The 18,677-nt window shown below is 40.0% G+C and overlaps 1 protein-coding gene across 4 annotated transcripts in view; it reads left to right on the forward strand.

Moving 5' to 3' along the window:
- The first annotated feature begins 3,100 nt into the window (after window positions 1–3,100).
- ANO10 (anoctamin 10) overlaps window positions 3,101–18,677 on the forward strand; it is a 119,592-nt gene continuing 104,015 nt past the window's right edge. For 2 of the 4 annotated variants that reach the window (XM_040548365.1, XM_040548368.1), the window contains exons 1-8: window positions 3,101–3,142; window positions 7,320–7,472; window positions 8,487–8,669; window positions 9,822–9,956; window positions 11,347–11,466; window positions 13,938–14,507; window positions 16,211–16,266; window positions 17,440–17,514. In XM_040548365.1, coding sequence (XP_040404299.1) covers window positions 7,334–7,472; window positions 8,487–8,669; window positions 9,822–9,956; window positions 11,347–11,466; window positions 13,938–14,507; window positions 16,211–16,266; window positions 17,440–17,514 — 1,278 coding nt within the window. In that variant the 5' untranslated portion in view covers window positions 3,101–3,142; window positions 7,320–7,333. Of the gene's footprint in view, window positions 3,143–6,750; window positions 6,880–7,319; window positions 7,473–8,486; window positions 8,670–9,821; window positions 9,957–11,346; window positions 11,467–13,937; window positions 14,508–16,210; window positions 16,267–17,439; window positions 17,515–18,677 lie in introns of those variants that run through there. The other 2 variants (XM_040548367.1, XM_040548366.1) reach the window with 2 other exon arrangements.

The following is an 18,677-nucleotide window of genomic DNA, read 5'->3' on the forward strand; positions in this document are numbered from 1 at the left end:
GTTAATTGCTCCTTACTTGTTCCAGTATGTCTCTAACCCTAAGTAAAGTTAAATCTTTAGAGGATGATTATTCCTATGTGACTTCAGATGAGAGCCAATATTCATCTCAATTATGTGGCTATATGAAGTATGGTTGTCATAGCATATGACATAGCATATGTATATGTATTTGAATTACAAGGTTTGCTTTATGGATAGGTGCTTACCTTGTGCCAGCTTTTGGTCTTACCCAGCCTTTCTCTGAGCCCACTTAAATCACTAAAATGGAAGAAAACAAAACCAGCCAAAGAGGGGTAGTTTTCTGTGGAGCTGCTAAATTGAATGGGCTCAGAGAAAGATCTGATGGGTGCCAGATTTGGTGGAAGGATGGGGCAGAGCCTTAGAGCTGGCAATGAAGGCACAGATAGAAAGAAATAGTAATGTTGGAGTGTGAGTGAAATCTTACCCTTTCAGTACTAGTGAGATGCTGGATGGGTACAGATAGCCATTGAATTATACCCAAAATGTGATCACAGTTTCAACCAGGTATAAAAGAGAATTTTACTTCACAGTGAATAGCTTCTTAATTTACTTAAATATTGTGTTAATTATTAGTCCAAGGTGAAGAGAGACAACCACAGAATAAAAATAAGATCATCCTTTCTTGAAATTTTGATGGATTTTCTTTTGTCTCCCTCCCTCACTCTTTTTTCCTTTTTTTTTTTTTTTTCCTACTTTACTACAGCTTATCCATTACACTGTGGCTATAGTCTGCTTTGTGCCTGACAGAGGCAGACCATGAAAATGCTATAATCAGCTAACAATCACAATACTGGACTACACCAACTGATGGACACAAGCTTGGGATTTGTATTTAACTATAATTATAGTGCAGTTGGCAATTTAGGGTGGGCAAACCTGATCCATCTTTAAATTAACTAATCCTAATGAAAACAGTCTAGTTACTACAACACAATTTGGTTGGCACAAGGTAATTTGCTTTTGCCATCATGGTCAGTCTGTTTCCACTGCGTCAGCAGTGTACATGTATGCAGATTACTATGCACATACAGGCACACCCACCATCTATTTATGAATCCTATTTTACTTTCGCGACCGTCGGATTATGTGCTAACCTTTATGCATGGTTAGCAGAATGTGAACCTTTTAGAAAGAAACTGATAGTGTGCTAGCAAGAATTCATTGCATAGCAAGAATGTGACACCTAGTGGATAGATGGTATTTGAGAAATATGACAGACCGTCAAGGAATATTGATATTAAATGACCCTATCAAGTAGAACAATGACTTTGCTATCAGAAAATACATTGATTTTGAATGACTCTATGCACAGGGCCAATGTAATTGGGTAATGGAAAGTCCTCACTGAAAGCTCAAAAGGTGTCAGAGAGCAGATGTCAAGCCAAGAAGGCCAGAGATCTCTGAAGACAGGAATCAAAGCCCACAAAGATATTGCTGGATACTGACAGGATGCATTGATTTTCAGCAGAGATTTCCAACATGGAAAACTCAAGAATAAAGTGTTTTTTAAAAAATCCCTTTTGTTAAATCTATGTCCCTGTAATTGCTACATTATTTTTGCAGGAAGTGAGTTTTCACAGTCAGAGATACTGCGTGGTGAATAAACTATATGGTTAGGCCATTGAGAGCTGGACTAGACTGAGACATGGTTTAAAAGGTCTGACTACTACATCCTGCCCAAACTAGCTGATACAAATTGTGTCTGTTACTGCTCGATGCGGTGTGTAGTACCTGGATTTCAAGTATTCACACTATCTCCATTTTCTGAGTTGCCTTGCTTCAAGGGCTATAAATAATAGAAAGTCTCAGCACCAGAGACATTTTATTCTGGCTACAGAGTATGAACTATACTTTTCACTGTAAAATTTACAAATTTTAAATGTGAATGTATTTCCAAATATTCTGAAAAGCGTGTGTTCAATAATAGCCAGATGCTAAAAGAACCATAAAGCTTATCCTCTGGCAGCTGTTATATTCTGTGTTGGGTCTATACACTGGCTCTAAAGAAACTCTAAAACCAGTGGCTTTTTCCTGCAGTCCCATTCTTGTGGACAAGCCCACATGAAGTCGCCTCGGGGGCAGCTGGTTTGTCCTGGTCTAATTTTACCTGATAAGCCATTGTCAATGTACCCTTAGTAGTTTAGTGGCAGCTGCTGTTAGGCAATGGAGTGTGCCTTCTTGGCATATGCCACAAAGGCAAAAAAACCTGAGGGCAGTGCTTTCTGGGCTCAGGGAGACCATTTTTGTAGTCATTCCAGATCTGTACATGCTGTACAAATCTGAAGGTATATCTAATTTGCAAGAAACATCAAAAGACCTTAGTATTATCCAAAATAACAATAAAAAATATTCAGAGAGCCGTATTTAAATGGCCTTGGCAAGCCCTGCAGGACAGTGAGCTACTGTCTGCTGACCTATTCTTCAACTGTCCCTGTTGTGTGCCTCTGCTACGAATGGCCATGTTGGAAAGGAATTATATTTTCGCTACAAAAATCTTGAAATCAAAATGGAATGATGTGGGAGTCAGCCTCTTCTTGCAGATAACTAGTGACAGGACTAGAGGGAATGGCCTCAAGTTGCACGAGGGGAGGTTCAGGTTGGAAATGAGGAGACATTTCTTCTCAGAAAGAGCAGCCAAGCATTGGGACGGCTTGCCCTGGGAGGTGGTGGAGTCACCGTCCCTGGGGGTGTTCAAGGAAAGGTTGGACGTGGTGCTTGGGGACATGGTTTAGTGCGTGACATTGGTGGTAGGGGGGTGGTTGGACCAGATGATCTTGGAGGTCTTTTCCAACCTGAGTGATTCTGTAAGTGCATTATTCTACACTCTTGGCTGTAGAATATGACATTTGCAAATAAAACCAGCACAACGTTTACTATGATCTGACCGAAGCATGGGCCTTTTAGACAGACAGCACCACCCGCCGACCCTTAACGGCCGCCGCCCTCAGCGTCCCCACCTCAGCCCTCCCGCGCCTGCTCCCTGAGCCGCCCCCGGCCAATGAAGAGAAGGAGAGGCAGCGGTGGGCGGGAGCAGGGGGCGGAGGAGAGGGGGCGTGGCCACGGCTCGGGGGAGGGCGTTCCGCCCCGCCCCGCCCCGCGGATGTGGCGCCGGCAGCCGGCGGTGAGTGGGGAGGGGGCGGCTGCCGCCGCCTCCCGGCGGGGACCGGGGAGGGGGAGGGCTCGCTGCCTGCTCCGCCGCCGCGAGGGAGGAGCCTCCCCCTGCCCGCCCACCGCCCGCACGGATCGGCCCGGCCGCGGGGGGCACGGGCAGGGTGGCTCCGGGGGGAAGGGAGGGGAGGGGAAGGGAAGGGAAGGGAGGGGAAGGGAAGGGAAGGGAAGGGAAGGGAAGGGAAGGGAAGGGAAGGGAAGGGAAGGGAAGGGAAGGGAAGGGAGGGGAAGGGAGGGGAAGGGGAGGGGAGGGAGGGGAAGGGGAGGGACGGGGAGGGGAGGGACGGGGAGGGGAGGGAATGTCAGTGAGTCACCGGGCGGCAGCTCCTTCCCATCCGTGCGGTTCTGAAGCAGGGCCGGGGAGCCGGGCAGGCTGTCCGCAGGCTGCCCCAAAATGGTGGCGGGGTGCCCACACCTCTGCCACCCGTGGTCGCGGCTCTCCGGTGGGTTCTGCTGTGCGGGAGGAGGCCGAGCTGCATCCCACCGAGCTGTGGTCAGCCTGGATCCAGCTGGCTGCGTCCTGGTGCTGAAACCCCAAACGCAGTCGTGGAAGAGGGCTTCGGCCGCCTCTCAGGCGTCAGTAGTAGGAAAGCTAAAAATAACGAACGGCATCCCGTAGTTACTCACCGCACCAAGCACACTGATTCCCAACGAGTGACAGAGCAACTCTTGGCAGCTCCGTGCTGTTACCGGCTGGAAGGGAGCTCCGCTCCCACCTGGGCCGACCCCTGCTCCCACCTATGAGCTCTCTGAAGCCATACCGCCAGCCAGCAATACTTAGTGATTATCTAATGCTTTTCACTCTTAACACGCAGATCTTCAAAACTTCTTCAGAAAGTGCAGCACGCACAATGTAGCAAACATTATATATAAAATTGATTATGGAAAGTGATGCTGCAAGGTGGAATGGCTGTCAAAATGATGTAGTGAATCACTGCCATTACAGTTGCAGTGCATTATCACCAATAATGTTGTCCTTTGTCTGACTCATCCCACTTGTACAGATGTGCATCTAAAATGTTTTAAAAATCTACTGTATTTCCTTTAAATACCTGCATATGTGGGTTCAGAGCTAAAAATCTGAACGCTGCAGAATTGTGTGTATATGAGCTAGAAGATGAAACTAAGTAGAAGCCGCATTAAAACTGGTCACAAAGGCTTTTTTGTCAGTCAGAAGTGAATAGACAGGTTTATTATGGTATGCAAAAGCTCACAGTATCACTATATTACTACATTACATTATAGTATCACTATATATGGTACATTGCTCAGAAAAGAAAGGCCAAGGAGAGTGTTCCCCCTCTGATGGATGAGAAGGGTGAGCTGGTAACCACAGACGTGGAGAAGGCTGAGGGACTCGACCACTTCTTTGCCTCAGTTTTCACTGCCAGTCAGGCTTCCCAAGTCCTTCATTTCATTGGGAGCTGAGGAGCAAAGGCTGGGGAGCGAAGTCCCACACACTGTAAGTAAAGAGCAGGTTCAAGACCACCTGATGAAACAAAACAAGGCTATGGGGCCTGATGACATGCATCCCAGGGTTCTGAAGAAATTGGCTGATGTAGTTGCCAAGCCTCTCTCCATCACATTTGAAAAGTCCTGGCAGTCAGGCAAAGTCCCTGGTGTCTGGAAAAAGGGAAACATCACTCCCATTTTTAAAAAGGGTAGAAAGGAGGATCCAGGGAACTACAGACCGGTGAGCCTCACCTCTCTACCTGGCAAGATCATGGAACAGATCCTCCTGGAAGCAATGTCAATGCACATGCAAGACAAAGAGGTGATCCAAGACAGCTGGCATGGCTTCACCAAGGGTAAATCATGCCTGACCAATCTGGTGGCCTTTTAGAATGGAGTGACTGCATCAGTTGACAAGGGAAGACCAACCAATGACATCTACATGGACATCTGTAAAACCTTGACATGGTCCCACATGACATCCTGATCTCCAAATTGGAGAGAGATGGATTGGATGGGTGGACCATTCAGTGGATAAGGAACTGGCTTAAGGCTGCACCAAGAGTGGTAATCAATGGCTCTATGGCCAGGTGGAGGCTGGTGACGATTGCTGTCCCTCAGGGGTCTGCCCTGGGACTGGTACTGTTTAATATCTTTATCAGCGACATAGACAGTGGGATCAAGTGCACCCTCAGCAAGTTTGCATATGACACCAAGCTGAGTGGTGCAGTCAAGACAAGAGAAAGAAGGGATGCCATCCAAAGGGATTGGACTAGCTTGAGAATTGGGCCACATGACTCTAATGAGGTTCAGTGAGTCCGAGTGCAAGGTGCTGCACCTGGGTCGGGGCAATCCCAGACATGAGGACAGACTGGGAGAAGAACTCACTGAGAGCAGCCCTGCAGAGAAGGACTTGGGGGGTCTGGTGAAAAATGGGTTCTGACGAAAAGCTCGGCATGAGCCAGCAGTGCGTGCTTGCAGCCCTGAAGGCCAACTGCGTTGCGGGCTGCATCAACAGAGGGGTGGCCGGCAGGGGAGGGAGGGGATTGTGCCCCTCTGCTCTGCCCTTGTGAAGCCCCACCTGGAGTGCTGCATCCAGGTCTGGGGCCTCTAGCACAAGAAGGACGTGGAGCTGTTAGAGAGGATCCAGGGGAGGGTCACTAAGATGATCAGAGGGCTGGAGCACCTCTGCTATGAAGAAGGGCTGAGAGAGCTGGGGATGTTCAGCCTAAAGAGAAGGCTCCGGGGTGAACTCCTTGCGGCTTTTCAGTACTAAAAGGGGGCTTATAAAAAAGATGGAGAGAGACACTTTGCTCAGTCTGATAAGGACAGGACAAGGGGGAATGGATTTAAACTAAAAGAGGGGAGATTTATATTAGAGTTTAGGAGGAGATTCTTCCCTCAGAAGGTGGTGAGGCACTGTCACAGGCTGCCCAGAGAAGCTGTGGATGCCCCATCCCTGGAGGTGTTCAAGGCCAGGCTGGATGAGGCCCTGGACACACTGATCTAGTGGGTGGCGTCCTTGCCTATGGCAGAGGGTTGGAACTGGATGATCTTTAAGGTCCCTTCCAACCAAATCATTCTATGATTCTATAATCTGTAGTAAATTATGTGAAATACTTAATGAAATACTGGGGATCATGATTTCTCTATGAATCACACAAATAAAGCTGAGTTGTAAAAGCCAAACTCTGTACTTTGGGGAACATACTTGGAAATTACTTAATTTCACTCTTGGAACAGGAGAGAGAAAACTGCTTGATCAGAATAGGTAAAATCCTTTCTTCAGTGAAATGAATAGCAGAAAAAGAAGCAAAACTTTTCACTCTGTTTTAAATTCAGTAAATTCAGTTTGTGATATTTTGGTTTTGTTCTTTTTGGTTTGTGTTTTTTCCCCCTAAACGGAGTAGCTTAATTACCAGATTTGTCTTTTTATTTCAACCCTTCTCAGTTGCTTTATGAAGCATCGTGTAACTATCACTGTAGAATTGTTTCTATAAAAATTGCACAGTCAGCATAATCGTTCAGTCAGATGATTTAGATTATTCACATATAAAGCTGTGCTGGCACTTTACAGCTGGACTTTGTCACAGGACACTTGTCTTACAGCTTTCAACAAGTCATTTAGTTGCTCTGGGCGTAATCTGTCTATCTGAATGGTAGATGTCCTCACCTACTGAAGGTGTTGGAAGTTTCCTTGGAATACTTGGTTAAAGCTTCACAAGCTTAACTGAGAAGGTACCTCTGTAAATATATAATGTATTTGCACTCTTAGCAGGAGAAGCTTACGCTAGGTAGCTGTTTGGCAGGTGTCCTCTGCTGTAGGAAGTTGCAAGCTGTAGTTTTTAATGATAGTTCTTCCTTATTACTTTGCTTTTCTTTCTTTCTTTTCTTTCTCACCACCAATACTTTGCTATACACAGCAAAAAGTTTTCCTGCATGGAGAGTGAGACATACATGCCACCAAGTACTGGCAGTATCTCCCCAAGTGACAATTCAAGAGTTACTCAAATGCCGCGTAGTACTATTTTTAGTAGGTCCACGGAAATGGGCACCTGCCACTCTGCTAAGCACAGACACCTGTATCTCACTATGGTAAAGTTTTGCATTCTTTAGATTGATACCAAACTTTTTTTTTTTTTTTAATAAATGTATTTTTGTTTTGTTTTTGTACTCAGCAAGTTCTTAAAAGATGAAGGAAAGCTGGTCTTCCTTGGATACTCTTGAGACAAATTTCAGGCCTCTGGTAGTAATTGAGCTTGCAAAAGGCACCAAAGAGGAAACCATAGAATGGTTCACTAAAAGAATTGTGGACAAAAAGGCAAATGGAGGTGAGTACAACATGGTCTTGTAGAACACTTTGCAATGGATTGGCTGTCATAATATTAAGACAAGCAGAAAATTAGTTTTCAGGTAACTTGTGATATAAGTGATTACTGTTTAGCCTGTCCCACTCCCTTTTGCATTTTTGAAGTTGCTTAATTTGATTTAAGAATAGAGTATTGATTTAAGGTCACACGCCTGTTGAAGTTTAGAAGCCTTCCATTTTTGTGGTGAAACACTAGTAACCTCTTGTAATGTAGTTTTTTAATCAGTTTTTATATTCATCTTCTACAGCGTGTTTCTCACGTTGATTATGAGAAAGCTGTGAACCTCACCATAATGAAGATGCATCCCATCTACTATCCTGTCCACCAGCCTTGGCACCATGTTGTAGAATTAAATTGAGTTAGCAGGAAACAATTTAGTCTTGATAAATATATGTTGGCTTTTAATTATCTTTTTGCTAGGTTGTAGGTTCTTAGAATATTTCATTACTTGTTCCAATATGCTTCCAGGAATTAAAGTTGGGTTAATTTGTTTGTAATACCTTAGATTTTTTTTTTTCTTTTATAAAGGCATTGCTTATGACTGTTGTAGTTTATATCTTATGTTCAGTAAACTTGCTGTAGCTATTGGATGTGTGGCTACAAACTTGCATTCAGGCCTCTGTTAGGTAAGTTAGGGATGTGTCTATTTGAAAAGTCTAGTCTCCTTAAAATGAGTGGGACTGTTTGTAGAAGCACTGATTGCTTATGTGACGTAAGCTGTACAGGATAGATCCAAACTGCCCTCATTCTTCCAATTCCTTATCCGTGAGCACTCCACAGAAACAGTGCTAAAGCAGAGGGTGACCTGCAAGATTCTGAGCACCATTTGGGTGCTGACGAAGCCTTCATTCTTCATGCCTTTGAAAAGATACAGCTTCAGTGCTCCAGATGATTAGGTCCAGTATGATGTACGCTACAATACTTGGGTTTTTAGACATAATTTTTGTGTTCTTTTCCTTATTTTTTACTTTAAAGGTGCACAGCTTCTGATTAAACCATTGGTCACAGAAAATGGAGATGAAAATATTTATCTGGTTGGAGCTTCCCACTTGAGGCTGTTGCTGGGAGCTGAAACTGTGGGATTGGTGAAGGAATGTAACGATAACTCAATGAGAGCTTTTACATACAGCAGTAGAAAAACTTTCAAAGATTTTGCAGGTAAGCGTTTTAAGGCATACTATGCTTACAATTTAAGGTAAGCATAGTATCATTACAAAGCTTATATACATATATTATACAAAGCTTAATAAAGATTATAATCAATTACACTGTTAAATCTTTAATGGACTTTCTATTCCTTGAAATGGTAGCAGTAAACAGAAATAGGAAGACTGAAATTCAGAGCATTGGTGAAATTAGTTTTTTTCTTTTTGTCCTTTCATGTGGCTTCTGTTTGTTTATTTCTTACTTTATGCTTTTGTGTATTCCAAACAGTTTCTGATTCAGTATAAAAAATTTCTGCTGAAAGTAAGAAAAAATAGTTGATTAACTTGAGTGCAGAATTAACAATCATATGGTATGTGTTAACATTGCAACTTAATCTCTTATTAACACTTGTGAGCCAGTTTTGATGTTTATTGTATCATACCTAGCTGGAGAAAATAGAAATATTTTGTTTTAGTATATTTATATATAAAACATAATTGAGTAACACTATAGAGTCATTCAATGGAATTGGGGCATGATTAGTGAAAAAAATTCGTTACTTTTCCCCTTTTAACTTGAGGATGCACCAGCACAGTAACATTTTCCTTCAAATGTGCTACCTGCAAGGTGTTTAACCCTTCCCCAGTGCGGTAGTGGCTGAACTCGTTTTGTTCTCCAGTTAAGAACTGGAATTCCGGGTTAGTCTTGCTAATACGTTGTGTGTCTGTTTCAGCACATCTTCAGTATAAAGGTACTTGGATCTGTCTGAACAAATAGTTTTTTTGGAAGTTGAATTGTTTGTTTGTTGCCTGTTTATTCAACACTACAATCAAGAATGCTGCAGTGTTGAATAATTTCTGCAGTATTATTTTTTTGACTTTGCTTTGCTGAAATTATAAAGCCTTGAGAAGTAACTTGTTTTCTTGGTTCACTTGGGTAGTCAAAAATGCAGTGGCCAGTGTGTGCCAGTTAGAGAAAATTTATTCCTAAGTTGTTTATTTTAAAAAGCAGAGGTTTTGCTAAATAAAATATGTTATTTGGCTGTAATTGTCATGTAATATATATAGATTTTTTTTTCTGGTTCTGATCACTTTTGATAACTACTTGTTGCCATGGTTGTCTTACTGTGCTGTACAGTTTCTTACCACCTTCCTTTTTGTTTAGACGACAATCAGAATTTCCTTACAATGTCAGAATGTCAATATATCATTAAACATGAACTTGAAAATTTGAGAGCTAAAGATGAAAAAATGATCCCTGGATATCCTCAGGCAAAGCTCTATCCGGGAAAATCAATTGGTAAGTAAGGTAGTTTGTCTGTAACTTGATGTCTTGACTTAGGGCCCTGTTCATAGCAGAAAAAGCTTACTTTTCCTGCAATTAAAAGAAATCTGCAAGGCATTAAATCACACTGATGTTAATCAACTTTGTTTTTTCAGAGTTCCACAGTGGTGGAACAAGGAGCAATGAATGTCCAGTGTAACAAGAGAAATTCCAAATAGATATTAGGAAAATGTTCTTTATAATGAGGGTAATCAAATATTGGAGAATTTTAGAGAGGTTGTGGAAATTCTTTCCTGGGAGGTGTTTGGATCTTAAATGGACAAGCTCCTGAGCAATCTGATTTAAGCTGAACCTGCTTTGAGCAGGAGGTTGGACCAGATGACTTCCAGAGGGCCATTTTGACCTGAGTCTTCCTACGAGAATGAGATTCTGGCCTTATGTTCTTTTCAGTTGGATAAATTTTAACATATATTGATGTAATCCATAATTTTTATAACTAGTACCCCAAATATTTGCCTTTAAAAAACAAACAAAAACCACCACCAAACTATTTTTAACAGAAGCTGTAAGGGAAGGCCACAAGATGTCATCAAAATAAACGTGCTCCCATGCATGAATAAATAAATATCAGTGGTTCAAGAAATGTAACTAAACATATATGCCAGATGAGTTTACACTGGTAATTTTTTATATAGCTAATGTGTTTTTCTGCTTATATCAAGTGGATGTCTATGAGAAAAGGGAAAAACTAATGCGTAACTTCCAGTGCATCCATCCAAAAGAAAATTTATATTCCTTTCAATATTTCTCAGTTGTTTGCTTACTTGTAATTTCCTGAGCAGTTTGCTAATGGTTTACCAACACAGGTAGATTGCTTTCCATAACAGAAATCAAATACAAAATTGTTAAATAAGTGGCTTGTTTGCAATGGAGGTGTGTTGTAATTTATTAATTAGTATAAATTGATCATTCAAAAAAATTATTGTATCTTTGCTATAAAACTAAAGTGGCTTCTCAGACTTTCTCTTATTTTTCCTATTTTTATTTGACTTGTTATGTTTTTTGTTGCTCAAATGCAGCAGCTAGACCTTTTCTTCACAAAGCTACACGTGGTATTTCAGTTCCGACCTGTAATGCTTCTTGTTGTTCAAGCAGCAATTGGTAATAACTGCAAACTGGTAGATTGCTCTTTCTCTTCCAGTGGGCAGCACAGTCTTTGTAGGAATAGTTAGAATGCATGCTCTCTGTTATAGATTATTGTCAGCTAACATGGAGGTGTATTTTACTTAGCTCAAACGCTAGATTTATTTCAAAGGAACTCTAGGCTTGTACATAATGTAACCCATTTGTTCACGTTAACTTTGTTGTCTTTGGAAAGAGTCCTAGAACTTCTTTTTCCTTCTAGTGAGAAGATTGTTGACCAATGGTATTCTAGTTCAGATTTTCCCGCTGCATGATAGAGAAGAGTTGAAAAAGCTCCGGCACACGTGGTATGGACAAGTCAAAATTGGCTATCAACCTTTAGGTATGTGAACACCTACTCTGCCACAAATGAAGTGCAGGGTTTCTTTTGGAGAAATTTTCTCCTCAGTTTGTGTGAGAATACCGAAGGCCCTTCCCAACTTCTATTCCAGCATTTAGCCTCTGTAGAAGTGATACTCGTGTGAAAAGTAAGCACTGTACCAAGAAGTCAGTTGTTTCACCATCAGTTTATACCTTGTCACCTCCCCAGTAACTTGCTACAGTTCACCTCTTCTATTGCCTTTCTGCCCAAGTTGCTTTGTTGGCCATTGTAAACTGAAGTCCTTGTTTTACCTCAACTTGCTGTTACTGATGTTGGAACCAACAAGGCACTTAGGTTCTGGGTAAGGAGCTATGTACATTTTTGGACTTGCTGACATGCACAGTTGATGTCTCTTCATCAAATTCTCCTTGATTCTAAGATGGCTGTAGGATAATCTTTTGCTATAACGACTAGCATTGCAACTTTTCTGGAGTGAAGTTGGAGCCTGAGAGGATGTGCAGGCTGCTGTCTCTTGATTCTTAATGATTTTATTTCCTGTGGCTGCAGGAGGTCTGTGCCATATAGGCCTTTGGTCATAGTTTTCAAGCTGGAGGGGAGGAGAGAGGGCAGGCAGTTCAAAGGCACTGTGATCATCTCTCATAGCATTGAGTTCGAAATTGGCCCATTGCTCTTTTACTGGTTGGGCAGGTTTTTTCCTCTTTCAGCATTCCCTGAGTAGCTCCCTGAAGCAGTTCATGACTTGCGAAATTAGTGGCTTAATGCCTGCAGGTTCAGTGTCAGTAAGCTTCCATCTTAGCAACAGTCTGCATACAACAAAATCTCCGTACCCATCTCAAAGCAGTAACGGACCAACCCAAAACTGTTTTCTCAAACTGACTCTTTGCAGGGAAGCTCCTCAATGCCTGAGATTCCCAAAGCTATTTTGATTTGTAGGCATGTCAAAAGTGTGTTTACAATTGTTTGATTTAAATTCATTGTCAGTATGAAGATTGTATGCTGTTGCTTGCCAGATTCACTTGAGCATATTTTATACACTGAATAAATTTTAAATGAAAATATTTATTAATCTCTTGGTCTGGCAGTTTCTTAAGATTCTTTCCTGAACTATAGAAAGTTAAGGATCTGTCTCGGTAATGCCTGCCTCTGGGCTATAGTATAAGAGGGTTTTCTTCAGTGCTTGTCTCTTGTTTATACGGCACAGGTTCTTCTTGACTGACATCAAATACACACAAAATTTGAAAGTAAATCCAATGAACTATATGGGATATGGTATATATATACTAGTTTAGGCATCCCTTTCATGTTGTGCTTTTTGAGTCTGAAATGATGCTAATGGTCTACACTTGAGCTCATTTGATATTAATTTTTTGATTGAGAGGAACTTTGGAGTGGTGATTTGGATTCTGCTTGTTTGCCTTTCCCTCTGGCTTTCAGAAGCTTATCTGATGATAAGCTATAAATTTCCGCTGCAGTTTTCTGTAAACTGTATGCTGTAAGAATGCTCTGGCATTGCATGCGAGCTTTTGATGTACTAGTCTTTTATGGAGAGTGCATTTACAGTGTCAATGCAGAGGCCATGATGTCATGGCTCTTTTATTATGCTGGTGAGTACATAGCAGCAGCATAGAAGCATAAAGGATCTGGTCTTCCAAGGAGGCAGAGATAAAACAGATTTCAGCATTCTAAACTTGGTTTACTAGGCATTTCTATATGTTACTATGTGATGCCATTTGTAAATTATGATAGATAATGCTCCTCCATTTTTTTGTTAGCAGTAAGTTCAGTGTTTTCCTTGGAGGTAATGCATCTGTCATGAAATATGTCCATTACTACCACACTTTCCAAGTCTTCAGAACACTTGAGCAGACAACTTCAGGGAGAACAATTGTGCATTTCATTTATCAGTTGTCTGCTGAAGGGAATGTCTCAGCCTGGTTGCACCTTCTGATGTGTTTAAGATTTCAGTATGCCTTTCCATCTATTCCTTTAGTTCCTTGAGGGCTGGCAAAGCACTACTAGTTCTTTTGATGCTGAGCAGACTGAAACAAATTTGGTTCTCGGGCCTGCGTATACCAGTAAGAAGCTTCAGAAGTCAGGTGTCACGTACTTTTTTATACCAAGTGACTTCAGTGCCATCCTAGCCATTCATTTATAGATTCTGATTTTAAGAATATTAGTGTTTCTTTTCCTCTGGATAACCGGTGTTGATATTGTAGGTATTGAGATATTCGGCTTCCCTACTGTCTGAATATATGTAGCTACGTGTGTATATTTAGATATGTGTGTGTTTATATAAGACAAATAACGTTCTAAGTCTTTGGGATGTGGGAGGAGGAGGAACAAAAAAGCCATAATGTTCACTGTGTTATTTAGAAAACTGAAACTTGGGCTAAGGAATTCATGTAAAGTCAGGTTTGATGTTATACCGACATGTATGTTTAGTGCCTTAATTGATTCATTTTTCTCCGCAGATGAGATACGCTGCTACTTCGGTGAAACCATTGCACTCTACTTTGGCTTCTTAGAGTACTTCACATTTGCGTTGATTCCCATGGCTGTCATTGGGATCCCTTACTATGTGTTTGCGTGGGAAGACTATGACAAATACGTGATGTTTGCCACATTCAATCTGCTCTGGTCCACTGTGATCCTGGAAGTTTGGAAACGGATTTGTGCCGTGATGACATACCGTTGGGGGACGCTGTTGATGAAACGACAGTTTGAAGAGCCAAGACCAGGTTTCCACGGTGTTCTGGGTATCAATCCTGTCACTGGGAGAGAGGAACCAGTGTACTCAAGTATTAAGAGACAGTTACGGATTTATCTCGTGTCTGTACCATTTGTGTGCCTTTGCCTCTACTTCTCACTATACGTGATGATGATTTACTTTAACTTGGAACAGTGGGCTCTGGATTATCATGAGGAGAATAAGTCCAACTTTAGCAGCTTGATGCTGTATGTGCCCAGTATCATATATGCTGTCGTGATTGAAATTATGAACCGTATCTATCGGTATGCTGCTGAATTCTTAACATCATGGGGTAAGGAAGTTGTTTATATTATTCCTTTTGCATTGGAAGTTAAGATCCCAAATGTTTAGGACTTTACTGTTACAACTTACTTGCAACTGTTAAAAGAGTTGGCCATTTTAAATTCTTAAATTTATTTAGAGTGTTATGAGACTGCAGTTTCATGTTTGGTTTAATTTGCTTGCTATCAAAAGGAATGACCCTGTCTTCCTCTTCAGCTTCTCTCTGACTCCGGTGCAGAAGTCCCCCCTCTCTGATTTAGCTCTTTCTTTGGCTATATTAGCCATATTGCTGGCAAAAGGGAAGAGATGAGATTGTCAGGATAGGAGCTCAGAGGCGGATGGCAGGAGGAACTGTTCTGGAATCTTTAATCCACAACCCGATGTGGTGCAGAGGACAAGGGCACTAAGATAATAGAACAAAATCTAAGAACACCAACTAAATGGTCTGAAGAGAAAGTTTGCATATATTATATATATGTACTAAAATAAATTTATATACATATATATAAAAATAGAGGTTGAGATTTCATGTCTCTATCAAAATATTTTCCTCTGGACACTCTAACAAGAGAGTGAATAGGATGAAGAACTCCTGGGGCTGCCCTACCTCCACTTTCACCTGGCATATTTTCAGCTAAGATCTCATTTAAGCAGCTGAGGCATAGGTAACAATCTGGGCATGGGAGTTGGTGACCAGAGAAGTTGCAGGGTCTGTGCATTGTGTCACAGCTGCTACTGAAGAAATGTTTGTAGAACCGCTGACGTGGAGTTGAAAGTCCAGGGTGTTTTTAAGCACACCTTTACACCCATTTATCATGAGAACTGATAATTAAGTGAAAGCTAAAGTAAAAATCCTATTCAGTCCCTTGAGTGCATCTTCCGTTTGTCAGGACCAACTTCATTCCTGCTGTTCTGTCCTGAACAAGGTCCATAGGTGACAGTCTCTCAATTTAGCTATGTTGAGACATCTCCTGCTAATGTGTTGCCTTCTCATTTAGTTACTGCTTATCCAGGACTGTAAAGGTATTATCTGACAAAAAAGCAAAAAGAAATGGAAAATCTCCCATTCACTTCCCTTTCCTTTCCACTTAACCACCCTTCCGCTACCATCAGCTTCTGTCAGATTATCCTGAATGAACCGAAAAATCTTAGTTTTAGAATTAGTAATGCATCCGTTGAAATTTATGTACCTTAGACTTGCTTTAGAGCTTAAGGTCTGATCTAAAGTCCCTGGAGATGGATACTGGTATTTCTGTGAGCTTTTACAGGTTTTAAATCAGATGCAGTGTTATTTTTCATAATGTACTCCAATTAGTTTTGAATTTTATTTCAGCCAAAGAAAAGTCACTAACTAGGTACATTTTGTTAAGTGTTAAGAATAATGGATGTTTTTTCTGTTACAAAACAGCTCTACTGAGAAAGAAAGATGTTGCAAAAGGTAAAACCTTTGCAGTAGGAAAAACATTAGAGTTGTAGCCAAAAATATGTAAGTCAACATCATGCATTAGCTTGGCTTGATAAGCTGAGTGAGGAACTGATACAATATAAATTGTTTTCCCCATAAAGCTTTGGGGAAACTATTCCCCTTATACTATTACTTAAATAATTTCTACATGGAGGAAAAAATACCTGTTTACTTTTTGTATAACAGTGTCTAGTATATGGCATGTGCTTCTGCTGTTCACTAATGAATAATTTTGCTAATGTTTTTAGAAAATCACAGGCTGGAGTCTTCGTATCAGAATCACTTAATTCTGAAGGTTTTAGTGGTAAGTAGGTATTATAAGGAATTATTTAAAAAAAGAACTGTTTTTTTTTTTTATTGGCACTTTCCTAGCATTCCCAGTCTGACCTACAGTTTTGTTCAATGCCAAATATTTGCATAAATATCTGAGTAAATCAGAGGATTTCTGTTGTGGTTACAGTAACCTCTAGACTGTCCAAGATGTCTTGTTTTATAGTAGTGGAGAGTTGTGTTTTTATTTATATTGATTGTTTATTAGGATACTGGATACATAAGTTTGTTGTAATTGACTTGGTTCTGGCTTAAACTGGGAACTGTTTTTTTTTTTTCAAGATTTTATGGTAAACTGCATTTTAAAAAGTTCATGCATTAACTTCCGTCTGTACTAACATTCAGACAACCAGTCAGAGGAGACTGGTTATACATGTCTGTCATTCTGCTTACATACAGCTTATAGTATATACTGATATATTTACTTTTTGTCTCTGAACAAATTGCTTTTGTGTGTGTGTATGTATATACTATAAACTGCATAGGAGCAGATTATGTACATAACCAAATGCAATATTGATTTTAAGGGACTGTACTGTAAATCTGGAGAAAAGTTTTATTCTACTTCAGCACTTAATTATGATTTTTCAGGTACAATACTGTGACTTATTTCTCATTTTAGAAGTAGGGAATATTTTTCTTGGTCATAAAACTTCTTGAAGTGGTTAAACATAAAGCTTAATTAACACATATTTAGTAACAGTTGTACATATCTAGAGGGATGTCATCTGACACGTATATTTTGTTAAAGTTTTTTTTTTTGGGGAAAAAAAGGTCATCATCCTAAAGTAAGATCAATGTGTCCCTTCCATAGCATTACCTGTGAGAAAGTGCCAGATTATGAAAATTAGGTAGAAGGTGACAGGTATTTTTAATGTTCACATTTCATAATTTAAATGTATTTATCTTTGTATACCATGCTTTAGGAAAGCATTGAGCTTATCTAATGAAAATCTGAATAGAATCAATAATGAAAATTATTTTTTCTGACCTAAATTTTAAAAATGGTAAAGAAATTTATTTTAATGGACAGTTTGTATCTACATGGAAGCTATTCAGTCAAAGTAACTTTTAGATGATATTTTGTGTTTTTTCTCAGGACATGAATTTCTGCTTGAGTAGTAATAACAAATGTTTTTATTTGCAGTTCAACTTCTTAAATTGTTTTGCATCTCTCTTCTACATTGCCTTTGTGCTGTTTGATATGAAACTTTTGAGACAGGTGAGTTCTAAGAACATCTAAGAACACTGATGCAGTTAGGAAAATAAAGGATAGATTGAAATAGGACTTAGTTTTTAAATTGTTTTTCTAAATATATATGTATATATATAGTCATTCTCAAGTTTATATTTTCTGACAAATATGGCTTCCATATTTCATCTGCTCTTGCATGGTTGCAGAATCGTAACAGAGTAACGTAGAACGATTCTTTCCCTCCTTATAAATGAGTAACTGTTTTTAAAATAAATTGATTGCTCCCTCATGCAGATGATGCTGGAGAATTTTCTGTTCCCCTTCTTTTCCTTCACGTTAAAAGAGTGGTGTTCTTTGTAGTGTTCCTACTGAGAGATTCCTGAGGATAGGAGAATGAATAAGTCTGACTGCAATGAGGAATTGAGAATAAATAAAAGCAAAAATAATTTGTGGTTGTTAGTTTAAATCATCTCTTGAATTAAAATACATGAAAATTAGATAGAAGGAAAATATTTTTATTCTAAAAAGTGAGTAAAATAAGAACTTAAACTCTAGATCTCTGTTTCTTGTAAAGGGATCTCTAGCAAAATACCTGTTATGTCCTTAGCTGACATGACATTCGTGGTATTTCTTATAATTTAAAGTCTTTTTTTTCTTGCTTTTTGCCTTAAAAAGTAAAAGTTGTTTTAAGCTTTAGTTTTTTTATGTCCCACAGATCATTCTTTCCTCCCAAGAAACCTTAAAAACTCTTTTTCTTCTTTTACTTCTAATAGAACTGTCAGTCTTTTAAAAGAAAAGAGCTGTTTCATGGATTGTACTGTCTAAGCTTGTTTTCTCTTAGTTTTTCCTTTCATACTGGTGGTTTTGAGCCTTTTGGAGTTGCAAATAATCCTATTTTCCCCACTTACTTTCTAAAACTCTAGACTGTTTATTCCTTTGAAGAAACTTAATTTGTCTTCCTTTAAAGTTCATTGCTTAGCTCTGTTATCAATAAATGGTGGTGTTAAGTGTGTATCTTTACCCTTCATTGGACTTTCTATACTGTTTCCAAGATACTTACATGAAGATCCACAAAATATTTACTCATCTAAGTCCTATTTAGTTCTTTTCAGTACATGACCAAGAATGGGAACTAGAGCAGCTATACTTTTCATTTGATATTGCTAGTTTTGTTATGCAAGCCTGCTTCT

This window comes from Cygnus olor, chromosome 2 (assembly GCF_009769625.2).
Source record: "Cygnus olor isolate bCygOlo1 chromosome 2, bCygOlo1.pri.v2, whole genome shotgun sequence".
Taxonomy (NCBI): domain Eukaryota; kingdom Metazoa; phylum Chordata; class Aves; order Anseriformes; family Anatidae; genus Cygnus; species Cygnus olor.